General features: G+C 43.7%; 1 protein-coding gene across 1 annotated transcript in view; it reads right to left on the minus strand.

Moving 5' to 3' along the window:
* Positions 1 to 366: 366 nt before the first annotated feature.
* LOC108117107 overlaps positions 367 to 17,301 on the minus strand; it is a 49,737-nt gene continuing 32,802 nt past the window's right edge. Inside the window, 7 exon segments of the mRNA XM_017229323.2 lie at positions 367 to 2,211; positions 2,738 to 4,185; positions 4,187 to 4,540; positions 4,602 to 4,857; positions 4,924 to 5,009; positions 5,072 to 5,270; positions 15,765 to 15,886. Coding sequence (XP_017084812.2) covers positions 1,389 to 2,211; positions 2,738 to 4,185; positions 4,187 to 4,540; positions 4,602 to 4,857; positions 4,924 to 5,009; positions 5,072 to 5,270; positions 15,765 to 15,886 — 3,288 coding nt within the window. The 3' untranslated portion in view covers positions 367 to 1,388.

The raw sequence follows: 17,301 nt of genomic DNA on the forward strand, positions 1-17,301 counted from the left end.
GCTGATTCTTATATGTACACATACATATATCGTGCCTTATCTACAGCTGCCACGGAAGTCTCAAGTATCTTAAATAAATTCTCTGTTGAACAGTGTCTAAGTTGGTAAAGTAAGATGCTTCAGTTGGAGCCATTATTTCCTAATGCATTTTCGATAATCAATAAACGGATATATATTTTCCTATCATCAGTATAATGGAAACTACTAGCCAATTTAAAAACGATGGCTCAGTCTTCGCCTTGCTTTTGCAATATGTTTTATAATTGAAGTATAATTGCAGCCGAATTGCATTAACCGAATGCGTAAGTTCGATTATTAAATTATTATTAGGGACTCTCAAAAAAATAAATAAAACAATACATCATATACCATAATACATTCTTTATAAAATCTGAAATCTTTTAGCCAATGTATGATATTGATCTGCTGGGTTTAATGTATACATATGTATTTATTTGTAATGCAGATACCCACATATATTTGTAACGTAAATACTTAAACTAAATTTCTAAGTCGTGATTAAGCCGAACGGGTTTGGCCAATGTAAATGGTCTTGCTGTTCGAATTGATCCGGGATCATCTGTACAATTTCTGAGGGGGAAGGGGTTTCAAGTCTTAAAACCTCAAGTAGATAAGTCTAAATAGATATTTAACTTTGACCTTAAGTGGTAATTAATCGTTACAGGTAAAATGTATGTATTGCAATATGCCATTTTATGTATATGTATATGTATGTATATTTGTATTGTATTTAAAACATAATCTTTTTATACAGAGTTTAGACAAAATCAAATAAATAGCGCGATAAATTTAATAATATGTGAAAATTGTATGTATAAAGAACAGCTATGCCATTTTCGTAGGAGTTTACCAGCGACAGGTTTAATTATTAAGAATAAATACTTTCCATGATTGGTTTCTGAATACTCGCTAATTTAGCATAATATAATGTAGCAATGTAAATTTGAAGGACTAGGAACCAGTACGACATATGATTATGTTTATGTATATGCACATAAATGTTAATTAGATACAATTCTCAAACTAATAGAAACGAAGTGGGTTCTCTTACTGTTAAGGGCATGCTTAATTTCTTAGTAAAACATTTTGGCTTATTTGCAATTGCGCTCTATTCACATGACAATAAGGAAATAAACTATCAACTTACAAATTAAACTTTTCGGCATCGAAAACTAACCAACTTTTGTGGGCAAAACTATTTTGCGATTATTTTTTTTTTTTTTGTATTCTTATCAAGCGGAACGGCCATTATAAAGGAATCGTATATGGGGATACAAATCTCACAGAATCTAACTAAGTCTTAAGGTGACTGAACAAATAAGTTATTAAATATGAATCAGGTCTGGGTTTCCATAACATATTCTGGGCTATCCGCCCTGCTGTTGCTTTTTCTTATCGAAAATTGGAAGCTTTGATCTGACCGCACCCTCGCACACCATCATCCTTTGCTGCGCTGGTTTCTTGTCCAGATCGAAGCACAGGGCATCCGGATTCAGGTGCCGCTTGAAGTCCGAATATCGACGTGACTCGTACGAAAGGTAATTGGATCCCAGCGCTGACGCGGCTACAGCAGCAGCCACCGTTCCGTTGCCATTGCGATGGTGCATCGATGGAGGCGAGGAGTCCTGTCGCTTCCTCTCAAAATACTCTACAATCTTGGCGATCTGCGCTGATCTCGTACTAGGCAGCGCCGTGAAGGAGCGGTCATCCCACAGCAGTGAATCGGAACCCGCTAAGCTGCTTATGTCATCTGAGCTATCCGTGTATATGGACGAAGTTCGGTTCTTACAATACAACAGTTGGTTCGTTGCAAATGGACTTCGCTGTAGTAGCGTGTGAATCTCAGAGTCCAAGGCCAGCCGGTTAATCAGGCCTGCCGTAGCCGCCATCTGGGAATCACTACCATTTCCACTCAGCAAGGCATGGTGGCACGTATAGCGTCGCTGGTGTGTGGGCCGCGATGCCACAATATCGGGGTCCAAGTCGTCCATCGAGTCCAGCGCTGTGGATGATGAGGTGTTCCCACCGATCAGCGCAGGATCGTTGTCGATGAGCAGCACCGACGACGAGGTCGAGGATGTGTCGTGGTTCTGCTGTTGTTGTTGGGCCGCAGCAGCGGCAGCAGTTACGGCGGCATTCGATGTGGAGGTGGCATAGTAGCAGCAGCGACACAGACTCGCAAGTTTATCGCTAAAAGATAAGATACGGAATCAGTAAGCGGCAATAAAGGATACAAGTAGAGACCCTACTTAACTTAACAAAAACATTCCACAAACAGTTTAATAGCTTTTTCAATGTTTTATGGTTTTGTGAAGAATACTGGCTAATAAGATGATTTTACACAAATACCACGTCAAGCTTTGGATATTTTTGGAATATATAAGTGACTTTTATGATAGCGTGATTGCAATGCCTTTAGCAAAATAAGTCACTTACGTGGTTTGTGCGTTAGGGGCTCGATATTTATACCATGGCTGTGTTTAACCTGGGATATGCCGAAATAATTACCATATATTCAACATTTAAAGGTATTCTATTTGTAAAAGTATATTTGAAGTTCTTTTAGCTAACATTTAACATCTCATTTCATTTTAATATTTACAACGTTTGGAAAGATCTAAATCACATTCGTATATATAAATATGTACTAAATTTTTCTCTTTCCTTATAAAACACGGAAGTTAGTTTTCTGTTGTAAGAGATCTGATATACTCACTTGATTTCACTATCTGCGCTGACGCATGCATCGAGCATTAGCTGCGTCTTCAACTTCTCGTAGCAACAGTTGCTACTGTTGCCCCCGCCGCCGCAACCAAACCCCAACGACCCAATCCCGTTCAGCTGCCGGCCGAAACTGTTGTTTGTTATCGCCGCATCCGACTCTTCGTTGAAGCACGAAAAGAAACCGCTTTCTATGGAGTCCCGTCTCGTTAGGTTCGTCTTCAAGGGAAGCTGCTCGCACGAGTTCTTCAGATCGTTCAGGTCGCAGGTGTTCTTCAGTTCGTCGAGCTCATGATCCGTGCAGGATGAAACGGACGCCGGAGTTTCTACCAACCGCGCTGAGCAGCCGGATATGGGAGTGGGGGAGGCTAGGGCTGTGGGCGTTGCATTGCAACTCGTTTGGTCTTTCGATTTCTTGGCGTTTTCAGTCAGATCCTCACAGGAATTAGACGCACCCACTGAGGCAGTCAACGTAATGGTCGACGCACTGGCTTTCAGTAGAGCTGGACTCTCAAATTCGCTGGTGCTGGTACTTTTCATGCTGGTGCCATTGGGGCCACGAAAAAGCGGATGCGTGTACAAGGAATTCGCGCGATATTTCCGAGCCGTTGGCACGGTGGACGGTCGCACAGCACTGTCATCGCTGCTGGATTCGGCATCCGCACAGTTGCCGCCACCATCTGGATCCTCCCCTTCTGAGGTACAATCATCGCAATCATCCTCTTCCGCTGGTAATGTTTCTGCTGTTGGTGGTGGTGGGGCACTCGTAACTGGAGGAGCAGCATTGCTTATCCGCTGCGGTAGTCTTAGTTCGATGGCGCTGTACTTTCGCGTCATATGCGGTGACACCGGAAGGCTCTTTGGTTCACTGGGCGTTGCTGGTGTTGCCGTGGCAGCCGGGATTCCAGCTGCTGATTCATCCGTACTCGTTCCTCCACCCTGTGCGACCGCCTTGCTCTGCATGGCGGCCAATTCCTTGAAGAACGGCGCCAGCATCTCGAAGCATGAACTGAATAGGTCTCCTACTCCTGCTGCATAGGTCTTTGGATTGGCGTCCAGGATCTTCTTAACGCCCCGCAGCTGCGCCAGCGCTTCGAACGGATTCGGTTTAGAGCCATTGTGATCCTTTTCAGATGTCGGCTTGTACTGTGGATCCTTCAGACACATCGTTTCGCCCACCTTGCGCAGCGTAAGAACCGCTGGAACTGGTTGAGGAAGTGGTGGCGGATCTGGAATAGCCGTGGCGGGCAATTGCACCGAAGTTAGCTGCCTTGGTGGCGTTGGTGAGTGAGTGGAGGAACGTTGGCGCTGCATCTGATGACACCGCGCCTTGTCGCTGGGTGACGTGTGCATGGGAAAGTGGATAATGTTCTCGCTCAGCGAGCGCCGGTGCAGCAGGATCTCGGCCTCCAATTTCTGAGTGGCCCGTCGCACCCTAGACTTTCAATACATGGTCATCAAACCCATTGCTTCCGGCTGATCCATTTGGCGTGCAGGGCAGCGCAGCCGAGGCAGACTTTTTACTCGGGAATCGAAAGCCGTCCTCATCGACTTCTTTCAGATGGCGTGGTGTTAGAGTGCCAGCTGGAGCAGTGCAAATGGTGGCCACCGTTGGTGCTGATGCCCTGGAAGTTGTCATCGTTACATTCTCCGTGTCGCTGCCTCCTGGAGAACAGGTGATCAACTCCAGGGAACTAAGTGGACTCGCTCCGGCCGACGACTCGTGCTCGTACTTCTCCAAGAGCAGAGTCAACTTTTTGGTGGCATCGTGGAAAGTGGGGCGGCTCTTAGCATCGTACTGTAAATAAATTAAGCGGATTAGAATCATTCTTACACTAATGACAATCCAAAAAACTCACCAGACAGCAGTAAAAGGCCAGGCGTAGAAAGACGGGGGGTGTATCCATGGGACACAGCTCAACAAAAGCCAGATAGTCCAATCCAAACGAAGCAGTGCGCGGCATCATATCAGGATCCGCTTCAATGCGGGCTATAATCTCGCACTGGATGATGCCGAAGGAGAAGACATCGCTCGTCTGGTCGTACCACTGGCCCTTCAGGCACTCCGGACTCACCCAATACGGTGATCCAACAGTCTCCAGGCGTGATTTTCTGCTGCAAACAAGCCCATTTAGGGATTAGTTGAATGGCAACTTGATATTTAGACCAGGATACACTTACGATTTAACTGGTATCTTCGCGGCTAGACCAAAGTCACCCACTACGGCTTCATACTGATCGTTGGCCAGATTGCGAATAAGTACATTCTGGAACATGACTCGGATTAGGACTGGAGCTCATTGCTATTCCAGGCAGATAGTGTACTCACCTTGCTCGTCAGATCTCTGTGAAATATGCCGGCGTCGTGGACGTAGGACATGCCGCGCGCTATACCCAGCGCCAGTCTTATCTTCTGTGTGGCGCTGAGCACCACCTCCTTGTTGGCCAGTAGCTGCTCCAGGGAGCCGCCGTTGATGTACTCGGTCAGGGCGTGCAGTTGGCCCTCCTGCACGCAAACGCCCATAAAGCTGAAAAAACGATAACAAAAAGAACTCAATGAGTAAAAGTTTGCCACTGCTGCATTGCAACTATTTGGTGTAACCCGAATAAGTTTCACTTTCAATCAAACTACTCTTGACGGGCACTGAATGCAACTCCCCACGGACTCCAGATTTCTTATCGCCGGTCGACATGCAATCCGGCCACCCCCCACTGATTGTTAGCATTGTTTCAGCCTTGATTCGATGCAAAATGAAATTGTAATTCGAAGCCCCCGATGCGGCGGCAGGAGCACGCAATAAAAAGAGAAAGTTTTCCCTTGACTGGACACTCAAACAAACATACAGCTCCTTGGGAATGTGGCGATATGCAATGGAATCCCCTAGGAGTTACAGAACAAAGAAACCCTCTTCCTAAGTAGCACTCATCTCTGCTTCCTGTTCAGACAATGTCAATGACTCCTAAGCCCAAGGAGCTCAACAGCAGCCACTACTGACTCATTCCAGGAGAGGGAGGACAAGTTGAGGTCACCAAGCCTTGGGAACCGGAACTGTAAGCTTATTAAGAAAATGGCAACGCATGCGTCTACCGCCTGCTAACTCCTTCCTCGAAACACAGAATGTGCAGTCAGGTAAAAAAGGTTAACTGCCGCCAGACAGTTCTAACAACGATGCTCTGAGGTGACAATGAACTTTTGTGGAAGTATAAAACCATGCCAGGTTGCATCATAACATGGATACCCTAATGAAGTTATATAAGACAAACGTTCTTCTTTGGGAAAAGGAGTGCAACTTATTATATTAATAGATAAGCTAAAAAACAGGAAATCACCATTACCCTTAGTTTACTTATTATTTTTTCATATAACGATGATCCTTAAAAAAAGCGCACTTGAAATAAGACATGATTTGGGTCATCATGGTGAGATATATCTATGGAAATATATACAAAAATATTCCAAACCGATTAGACCATGTGACTCAAGTCCCGTGCAGGTGTTCAATACCAAAACCAATTGCAATTTTGATAAGGGTTCACCTCAAATTCGTCTTCTGTACGTCTATAATCGGACGTACAGGCTTTATCTCCGCACATGCTTCATTTGGACAGCCCCAGGTTAAAGCCATGGCCCAAAGCACTTGCCAAATTGTTCCGAACTCTGCGTCGTGTGCCAGATAAGCTTTATCGTCCGCCATTCTGCCATGCGATAGTCCACTATACTCTATATACACTGTATATATATATATTGTATAAGCTCATTCAGAAAAACCCAAGTGGCGTTTGAAATGTTTGATTTACACTTTTATACCCGATCGGGCCATTAATTTTCACTTATAGTAACAATTTATTTAATTAGGTTAACCGCAGACCATCAAATCCTTAATAAATTTCTCAAATGATGTGTAGGGCGGAAATAATTGCTTCGAGCACGCAACCTGTCACCCCATCTCTGGCCCGGAATAGACACCTTTCTGTCAGGCTGTCAATAAGGCTCTGACAGGGTCTCCGGGGTGCGACTAGGCGCGTGACGTCAGCTCGGCAATGGCAATCAAACGTTATGGCCTAACCACCCCCAGGCGCCTCATAACCACATTCAGAGGTCTCTCCACGCATTAGCATACGAGAGTTGCAAAAGGGGTTGGCCTAGACCGACCACCAGTTGCATCTCTTTGTGCCGGCGTTAACCGACTTGCGTGATATGCGGCATTAGGAATCACAGCAGCCTGATAGAACCAGCACCAGAGCCCTTCGGGGGAAGCTTAATTGAAATCAGTCGGGTCACTGGCTTTCCGGCATTCAATCCTAGACCTGAAGTTCAGGTAAGGGAGAAACAGTGAAACCTATACAACATGAACTGATCTTATGCTTAACAAGAAAGTTATTCTTTATAATAGACTTTTAATTAACGAAATGTTATCAATTATACTGTTTTCGTTTTGAGTTAATTGAGCCATCTCCATATAAAAATAGTTATTAATCGTTTTCATCGGAAAAATCAAACTATAAAAGGAAGGGCTGACTGCATTTATGCATACAAAACACTATTACGCTGCACAAAAAATAATAATAAATATGTCTTGGGCAAGAGGGCATGACCCTTTTGAGATTCTTGATAGATGCCACGCCAGTGTGTGGCAGACACATGTCAGCCCTTCAGACAACCCAAGGGCTCGGCTCAGCGCGGATCTGAAATGAAGTTATCACAATGGCGAGACACAGCTCGATCCCAGGTGTTGAAGGCAGGGGCTGCTCCAAGGCCCTGAGGGTTTTTTTTGTGTCTGCCGCACATCCTCTCTACCGAATGAGACACACCTCTACTTCATGCCTCCTTCCACACCATGACAACGACTCGTGACCGTGGGTGCAAGCAAGCTGCACTTCCATTTGCATGACCATCGCCGGGATTTACGGTTCTAATTCAATTTATTTCCCTGCGTGATACACGATTAGCGCCCCGAGTGAGTGCTCCTTACCTCATGTCCCATGCCCCATGCCCTTTTCCTGCCCATTAGCGGCTTACATTAAGAGGATTTGCCTCCAGTTAACACCTTTAATGTGCGCTTTAAGCCGTTCTCAGCTCAACATGGCTCTGAATAAGAGATTTGTTGACAGAAAGGATTTCACTTGGTTAGAATCTCTTAACTTAATTGAAAAGTACAGAAATCAACTCGCTTAAGAAAAAGAAAACCAAATTGAAAGCCTGTCGACAATGTTTGATTGCACGAAGAGTACTTTGTTAATTGGGCAATTAATTTATACCACATTCATCAGACTGGGTGCAAAAATGTTATTTTCGGAACGCCAAAAGATTAATTAATTATCAAAAACAAAAAAAAAAAGGAAGAAAAAAGCGAAAACAAAGCCTTTTGTAGTGGGCGTTGCCAGACATTGAAAGGCGGCAAGTTCGTCGACATCAAATTGGCTGGAAATGCAAATCAGTAGCTGGCCAAAAGGGGGAAGGAGGACGAGATCCCGGCAAAGGTGTCTCTATACACTCTCTAGCAGGAAATGAATACACGTCGAGTGCCTAGGCTTTTGCCCACTTCAAGAGCTGCAGCTGGAGAAGAAGAAGATGATGATGCCGAGAGCAGGAAGCAAGAACTACTCAAGCGGCTATAAACCTCTGAAACTGCCGAAGAAGCATTGTTCTCGCCAGCGTTTAGATTTCCAATTTGCTTTTTTGTTTTTTGTTTCTCGCCAGCATTTTCTCTAGATTTCCCTCTGCAGGCAAGAGATGTGATTGTGTTAAATTGAAATGTGCTGCTTTTTCTGGGTGTTACAATATTTGTTACAAGCATTTCACAGTTTTCCCGGGAAATGGTGTTTTCGTATCACAGTCAGTCGACAGTCGCAGTCGTCGGCAGCCGGCATTTCTCTTGCAAGTTGCAATGAAAACCATAAATTGACACGTTTGCACGTTTCTCTCGGGAGACTGCGCCAATTGGTTTCCCAGACTTTTCGCAGACGGAGCCAAATAAGCCGCTAACTGCCGCTGGCCAGGCCAGGCCAGCTTACTCGCAGTTATTAAGATAGGCTAATAAAATGCAAAATCCCGCTTGGAATTCTTTCACCCGTGTGTTGCAACAACTCGCCACTTAGGCATTTTATGTTGGCAAATCGAATTGGAGCATTAAAGTATTTTGCGCTTAATTGAAAATTATTACCACAACATCAACGGCAGCGGCAGCAGCAAAAGAAACAGAGCAACAACAACAACAACAACAACAACAGCAGCAACAGAAATTGCAACTCCAGCAGCAACGGCACGATCGCTGGGGTTAAAAGGTTGACACAAAGTAAACAAAATTCGCTTTTAGGCAAACAACAAATAACCCAAAGACCAGGCCCAATAATACCAACTTCCAAATGAGACGGTGGCAGTGGAGCAGCCCGAAGGCGTGGCAATGGGCGTTATAAATGGTCCTAAACGCTGCCAACTGCAATTACCATTCGGCATTTGCAACAACAACCGGGGAGTAAGAGCAACAGGAACAGGCAACAACCACAGTATTTCGAAATGAAATGATTGAATTTGGTTTTCAATTAGAAAAATATGCAAAACGTGATGCGAAAATTATGCAGATTGCAGCTGCAACAGCATCAGCAGCAGCAGTAACAGCAGCAACAGCAGCAACATCCAATATCGAATAGTAGCTGCCACTACTTCCTCTTCTTGTTTTCACTGCTGACCGATTTCCTAGCCTCATCTGCAGCAGGCCCAAAAAGAAAGCTGATGTATGGAGAGGGTGTTGCATAAATCTGAATATCTAATGCTCGCTTTTTGTTGTGCAAAATTGATTGAAGTGTATTGAAATTGATTGAAAGTTGATGACATAATTTCGTACGAGACGCAAAAAGACAATGGCCAAACGCAAACGCAAACGTAAACGCAAATTGGAAGTGAATGTTGGCAGCCGGGCCAAAAAGACGCCATCAGTTTGTTGGGTGAGAGATTTTTTATGGGACATCGGCCTGCCTGACACGTTTATTTACCATTTTATGGCATTTTTTCTTTTTCGATGCGGAAGTTGACAATTACAAGTGCGATTTATGCAGACAAATATGAGAAGATTTATAGCTGGGGAGATAAACTAACGAAAAATCCAGCAGCAGTGAGTAATTGCTGTCAAGAAACTTGTTACAACATGGCTAAAAAACACACGCAACTAACTACATACAAAACGGAATGGAATGCATCAAGGCAGCTCATTAAATTCCAATCTGTATCTGCATCTGTCGCGCATTGTGAGATACATATTACTCATGCTCAGTTTTTTTCGGGGAACATCAATCCTCCTCCTCCTCCTCCTGCTGCTGCTGCTACTGCTCTGCTCTTCTTTTTTATATACTTTTACATGTGTTAGCTCTTACAGAGACACAACAACGCTACATTGTATGTAATAATAATACAGTAAGTTCAATGACTTGCAATTGCGTTGTGTCTTGTGTGTTATTGTGGCTGAGACATAAAGCATTACCGAAAATAAAAGCAAAATAACATACCCCAATTTGGGTCAGTGAGTTTTAGCTCAGCTTGGCATTGCCAAAAAGGCCAAAACCCCCCGATGAGCCATCAATAATTGTTGGCTTAATGGAATGCATAAACACAAACAACTTTTGCTGAGCTAAATATAGCCCACACCTAGAGGATCCATAAATAGGCGATCGGAAGCAAGTGCTAACGAAAAAATCCGTGATGCAAATACTACAGATATATTGACGTCAATGCAATTGACGATCGAATCCAGATCGAACAACCTGATCAACACACGGGCGTCTAAAAACAAGCTGCCTAATGAAATTGCGCGCGACAGTTTACCAGGCCATGTTGATCATCAATCAGAAATTAACCCAATTTAGCTTTCTTGAACTGGCTGGCTGCAAGCAATGGCAACGATCCATACACCGATCCGTGCCACACGGAGCAACGAGCAGCAGCTTCAATTACAGGCTATATCGAATCGTCAATTGACAATCCACAATCGACGAGCAAACATGAAAAGTTGCGCTGATAAAAGTGCACTGCCAGCAGTAGTCAACCAGGTATCCATTAAGCAATAAAAAGAAATGTTCATATGGCCGCAATCATGACACGCTCTCTTTTGGCCTCGTGTTGCTGATGTTGCTCCTGATGTTTCTGCTGCTGCTGCTGCTGGAGCAGGTGTTGCTGTTGCAACTTGTCAAAGTCTGGATGTCTGAAAGTCTGCTGCCTAACTGTACAAAAAACTACCTGAGGCTAGAAATTAAGGACTCAATTTGGCCAGACACTAAATCCCCCATTATGCACTTTAATTATATGCGCGGATTTGAGTTTTCTTTTTGCAGATTTCGGAATTTACTCAAGCTGGCGGACCGCATGAATGGCCAATTTAACCCATCTTGCACAATAAAATTCTCATTAAATTGTCAGCAATTTTGCTTGCTTTTTGCTCGTTCTCGGCAATCTTTTCATTAGCCTGACAATGTGCCACTGGGCGCCCGTTCGTTTCAAGGCCAGCCATCTCAGTTTATTGGCAAGCATTTCATTTCATTTCATAAAAGGGGACAGAAATGAGCCGCCAACGCTCGGCGACACACAAATCAAGCCAAGACAAATAATGGCCGAGAGACAACAATGTGCAGTGGCCCCTCGAAAAATGGAGGCTTGTGGCAAACACACATCCCCCATCTACCACCATACTATACTATAGTATACTACTTATATGTAGACACATTCCCCCACCACAGACGACCTTCATCGTGTGACGGCGGCGGGACTTGACTCGACTCATCGCAAGATGAGTGGCTCGATCGACCGACCAACTGACTGGCTATTCAGTTATATTATTATGGCATTCAATTAAGTGCAATCTGACCTTAGTGGAATCTCTTGCAACGCCAACGTTGGGTTTATCAATAACCTGACGATTGCCCAAGTCGCACACGAAATCGGGGTCAAAGTTGAACTGCAGCTCGTGTGCAGAAGTGTTAGGTCCAAAACCCCTTAACACCTAAAGTCATTAACCCGCTCGCTCTTTCACTCGCTCGCTTTGCATGCCAACAATTTGTCAACATTTGCCCACAACTTATCACCTGCTTAGCATCGCGGCGAGGCGCAAAGATCAAGTGCCGCCAAAGCTATATACAGCAGCACTTGCGGAATTTCCACCATTGTTTGCCACCGACCATAATGTAATGAGCCGGGCCAAGAACTGTCACATGTCTCACTCGGGCTTAATCGCGTTAAATGAGCGTTTAAATGGCTCTGAGCCAAAGTCAGCAGTAGCAGCATGTTTGCTTTTCCCCATGGGCTCGGTTGTTACAAGTGGAGTTAATAATAATAACAGAAAAAAAAGGGGCAAAACAAAAAGTGCAGAGAACCCGGCGCCACCGCCGTCGTCATCGCTGTGTTTACATTTAGAGAAAGGCACTCAATGACAGTCAACTACCAAATGGGATTTGTGAGTCAAACAATGTGCATTCAACAGTGCACTGTCAATAAATGGTTATAAAGTTTAAAGGGTTACGCTAACAATATCCAAATATCTGGATCTTAGATTAAGGTTCAATCCTTACAGTCGAGAATCAAGTTAAAGAAGAATCTTTTATTTCTGTGAAGGTCCATCTTTTTAATTTACTTCGTACCTCGTAAAAACACATGATTATTCAAACTTCTTCCTTATTTTCTCAGTGCATTAGTGCTGCTGGTAACTAGAGTGACTATCTGTCAAGTTGGCGGCTGCCTGGGAGCGGCAACAGCTACAAGCCATGTGGGTGGGTGGGTGTTCGTTTGGTTGTACGTTCCAGTGGGCTGAGAACGGGGAGAAAAGTGGGCGGGCAAGGAACAAATGCAATGCAATTGGCTGACTAGCTGCCTGTTCTCATTGTGCGACATTCCGCATTACGGCGGGCGCGTGATAAGCCCATAAAAAATACACGCCAACGACGAACTACTCAGCCACTCGGTCGAGTGTGTGAGAGTTTCAGTTTCAGTTTCAGTTTTGTGGCCAATAAGTCACCGATTCGAGAGCGTGGGTGTGGGTGTACAATATACGATGCAATACTGTACTATATGGCATGTGGACAGCTGGGCGCATTCGGCATGCTGCCGGCTAGAAAGGTGGTTTCAATTACCCAAAGATTAGTTCTATTGACGCTCGGCTGACTGCATTGGCATTACACTAAGATCTAGACTTAGATTTAGACACAGACTGAAAGTTAGAGGTGGAGGATGCAACGGTACAGCTAGTTCTGGCCGGCAAGCAATCAATAGGCTTCATTAGCCGGATCGTGGAAGTGGGTACGCCATGGGAGGCGGTGGCTCAGTGGCCCGCATGGACGCCCAGCGGTGTAGCTGTTAAAATTTGACAGTTAGCCGACAGCCGCGATCGTTAAGCATCATTAAACATGCCCGCCAACAAGAGCAGCGCCAAACTAACTACTAACTGCTAGTCAGCTAGCCAGCTAAGTCAGTCAGTCAGTCAGTCAGTTAGTTAGTTAGTTAGTCTGTTTGGTTGAGTTGGGAGCGGAGTGTTTAGCGATCCACGTCACTGATTATCACAATCGCAGATCGAGGATCGCGGATCTAAGCAGGGTTCAATCGGGTGGAACATTATTAGGTCCCATATGGATACACTGGGGGAAATTAAAGTGCTATTAAACGATCGTAAAATGCAATTATTAAGAGGATTGAATTAGATCTCTGAGATGTTAGGAAAAGCAATTACTAAAGGCGACTAAAAAAATCAATTACTTCAGCATTTATGGATTCTATGTTTATGACACCTATTAAACATATTTTACGCTTATAAATTAGATGTAGTAGCAGTCATAATTAAGCGGTTATTACTTGTCATTAACTACTTTAAGTTAGATCTTAATAATTTTTAAACATTTCAACAATATCAAGTTTCCTTTTTTGAAAAAACCAAACACTTTTGATTAACATCATTAATATTTCCTCAACTTCTTGATTGCAACTACTTGTTTTCCCAGTGTTTAATTAATTGGCCCAAGTATAAATAGCTAGCTATGCTGCAGGGAGAGATCCATAAAACAAAGAACTAAATGCGTGTGGCTGAATTTTAATTTCACTATCCAACCGATCCAGCCAGACCGATGGCGCCATAGCTGCATTCCAGAGTTTTCAGAATTTTCATTTAATGCCTACGAGAATAAAGAAAAGTTGGCAGCTGCAGTCTAGTCACTATAGTTGGCTGCTAGAGCTGGCTGGCTGGCTGTTCCGCTGACCCAAATCCATCTCTCAACGAGCCAGGCAGGCACACAGCGAAATAAGTTGGCCAGGCCAGGGCATTTAATCAACAGAATCCGTTGAATTTAATTCTCTGACTGCGATTCGCCGCACGTTTCACTCAGCTGTCTGTGGGCCACAGAACAGAATCAGAAAGAGAAACAAAAACAGCCACTGATGACAGATGTCATAAAATCAGGTGGGCTTTTCCACCTCTGGACAGACCTGGAGGAGATGCAGGTCTAACGGATTCTAATGGATTAAAAGAGGTTAAAGTTTGAATGGCTGCAGGCACAAACTGCCTACAATCTTGTGGGAAGAATGGGGGTGTTAACATTGTAAATGAAAGGGCGGGCCCAAAGAGAAAAAAGGTCTAAGCCAGAAATTGCATATTCATGGAGGCACAAACAGGAAAAGATGGGCGGTGCGAAATGGATTGGTCTGCCTGTCTATCTTTCAGTTTACGGAAAAAATAGCTAAAATAGAAAACACCAACAGCAGCAGCAGCAGCCACAAAAAGTCCCTGAGAATTGCATACAATTGAAGTCGCTGCCATCAGACACTCATTGTTGCGTGCAGTCACGTGAGGATAACAAAAACTAAAACAACAACAAAAATAGTATAAATTCGAAATAAAAATAAAACCAGTGAAGTGAGTAAGCTACGCAGCTTGGCAATTAAATCTAGTCAGGCCAGACAGACAACAATGTCATGAGCCTTTGCCATATTGTTTCAGACTTTGCCACTCAGCCAATTACATCAGCACTTTTTTTTCGTGTGCTGTGTGACCCGTGAGAGGCCCCCCTCTTACCCCTCTTAAAGCCAACACACACCTGGTCACTGCCAAGGTAATTACAGTCACAGTCAGAGAGTCGGTGCAGCAACTTCAGCCCCTGAACTTGACCTTTCCGCCGGCATCGGAAATGTTTTTCTGAGCGATTTTTGGTCTTGAACCCGCTTTGAAATCCCCCAAAAAAAAATGGAACTCTTTGAAAATGCCAAATGGCCAGTTGAAAAATATAAACAAACCGCCATAAACCATAACAAGCCAATCTCATTTCGGTAAACAGTAAATATTTGCTTTCGCATTCCCATAAAAAAATCTGAATAAAAAAGCATATATCCATATAATGATGTCAGTTTAGTCAGCAGCAGTCGCAGATGTCAAAAGTTGAGATAGGCTGAATAGTGAATCATCGTACCCCCCAGCTACTACTATTTATAAATAAAATGTTGTTTTCAATTTTAGCATAGGTCAGTACTTGTGATGATGCCAGCAACGAGTAGCCCCTCTAACACTGAAAATCGAGCGTAATATATGCAAAAGTGAATTGAATCCGACACAGAACATGAACATTATTTGCGTACAATTGAACAAAATAAAGACCCCGCGCGATGAACCCATTAAATTGTTTACGTAATCCATTTAAATGAATGGTCAATTCGCGTCGAGGTGCGAACTGAATGCGTAAACAAAATCCGGAGTCCGGACCACATGATCATCAAAAAAAAAGCTAAGGGAATGTTTATACATATATACCCATATAGCTCATTTAGAGTCAACCAACAACAACAACCATTCATAAGTCTCACAGCAGTCAAGTTTGCAATTAAAATCAGAGAGAATGAGTCAGAAAGTCGGGCATGGCATTGACCCATAAGATGCAGCTCTACTATTTCTGTTTTTGTTTACTTGCGATTAGAATAAATATACTATTTATTGTTTTTACTCCCGATAAGCTGGGCTCTCTAGCATCCTGAATTATAATGATAAAAAGTATTTAGAACTCACCTCAGTATATTCGCATGCGAGAGCTTGTTAAGGAGCTGCACCTCTCGCAGCATATTGGGTCGATTGGCCCGCAACTGATTCATCTTGAGCACCATCACCTGCCCGGTTGTACGATGTGTGACCTGGAAAATAAATCAAAAAATCCCAAAATTAGAAAAACATTGCCCAAAACAGAAACATGAATTCATATGTATTACACAAGTATAGTAGTAAAAGTGGCAAAACCATAAATCGTTCTGCCACTGCCACTGACAACTCAAGTGCAAAATGTGAGGACACGGCCAAACTAAACCAGGTATATATCTGTTTTATTTTTTTGCAATGTTCCAGGGTCAAGTTCGCATGGAAAGTTGCCGGCAAAGTGCAAAGCAAATATCGAGAGCTGGAGGATAATTGCATTGAAACAAGTGAGGCAACAAGGAGAGTGAGTGGTTTCCATGGATTTCTGCAGACCAAATGAAAAATCAATAAACCCGTCTGTCTGCGCTTTGGTCCAATGCAATTTGATGGTCGGCGGTTAACTATACAGAAACGTCTGCAATCACAATTAAAATTGTAAATTGAATTTGCCTTTTGCAGGTGGGTTGGGTTTAGTTACGCCCGCGAAAGGGGTTAAATGTCATTTGGCCGGAAGGTGCTACGTCGCGTAGGTGCTATTTCTGTACATCCACTACACTGAGGGGAAATTTAGGAGATTTTTAGCGACTTTAAGCTCCGAAAAAGATTTATTATTAGAATTATTTAAAAATAAAACCCAGAATTATCTTTAAAAGGCTCTTTCAGCTGTCACCTTTTAAACTTAAAGCTAAAAATAAAGAACATTTGGAAAATTAATGCCTTCGCTTTATTTGGTGATAATACTTTTGATTTAAGAGTGACTTTTGCACAGTTTAGAGCTCGTCGTCTGAGCCGGGATTGCCACTTGGCGCCAGACAACATTATTCACAATTCACTTAAATAAATAGCCCCAAGTTGCTGCCAAGACACACACGTCTGTACACTTCTATGCTCGTATATTGTATGTAGACCGTAGTCGTCCGTCGTCCACAATGGCAACTAGTGTTCCAACTCTTCTTGAATTGTATACTATTTTTATGCCGCCAGCAGCAGGCAACACAGGCAACGCAAATACGTAGTGAAAACAACAAACACAGGCACTTCTACTATTCTACTACCTTTGACGCGAATTTCTCGGCTCTTTGCTAATGGCAGCAAATTAAGTTTCCATGTCCCTTGAAATACTCTCGAGGTGGGTCTCTCTAGGTGAGTAAGCTGATATGAGCTGGATGGCAGGATAGGGAATGGAAGTTGGGAACCTCGAGATCTGGAGACACGTGTGCGTGGGTGACACACACGACGCCGACAATAACAACAACTGCAGTACCATGCAACAGTCGTAACCAAGTCATTGTCATTCTTTATTGTCCTGTTGCGCTTTAAGCTCATTTCGACTTGGTGCTGGCCTCCATTCTCTAGCTGCTAGAGCTGCCTTTGCGTCGGTGTTAACAAATTTATGAAGTTTCTGTTGCCATTTGCT

Source organism: Drosophila eugracilis, unplaced genomic scaffold (genome assembly GCF_018153835.1).
Source record: "Drosophila eugracilis isolate 14026-0451.02 unplaced genomic scaffold, ASM1815383v1 contig_440, whole genome shotgun sequence".
NCBI classification, from domain to species: Eukaryota; Metazoa; Arthropoda; class Insecta; order Diptera; family Drosophilidae; genus Drosophila; species Drosophila eugracilis.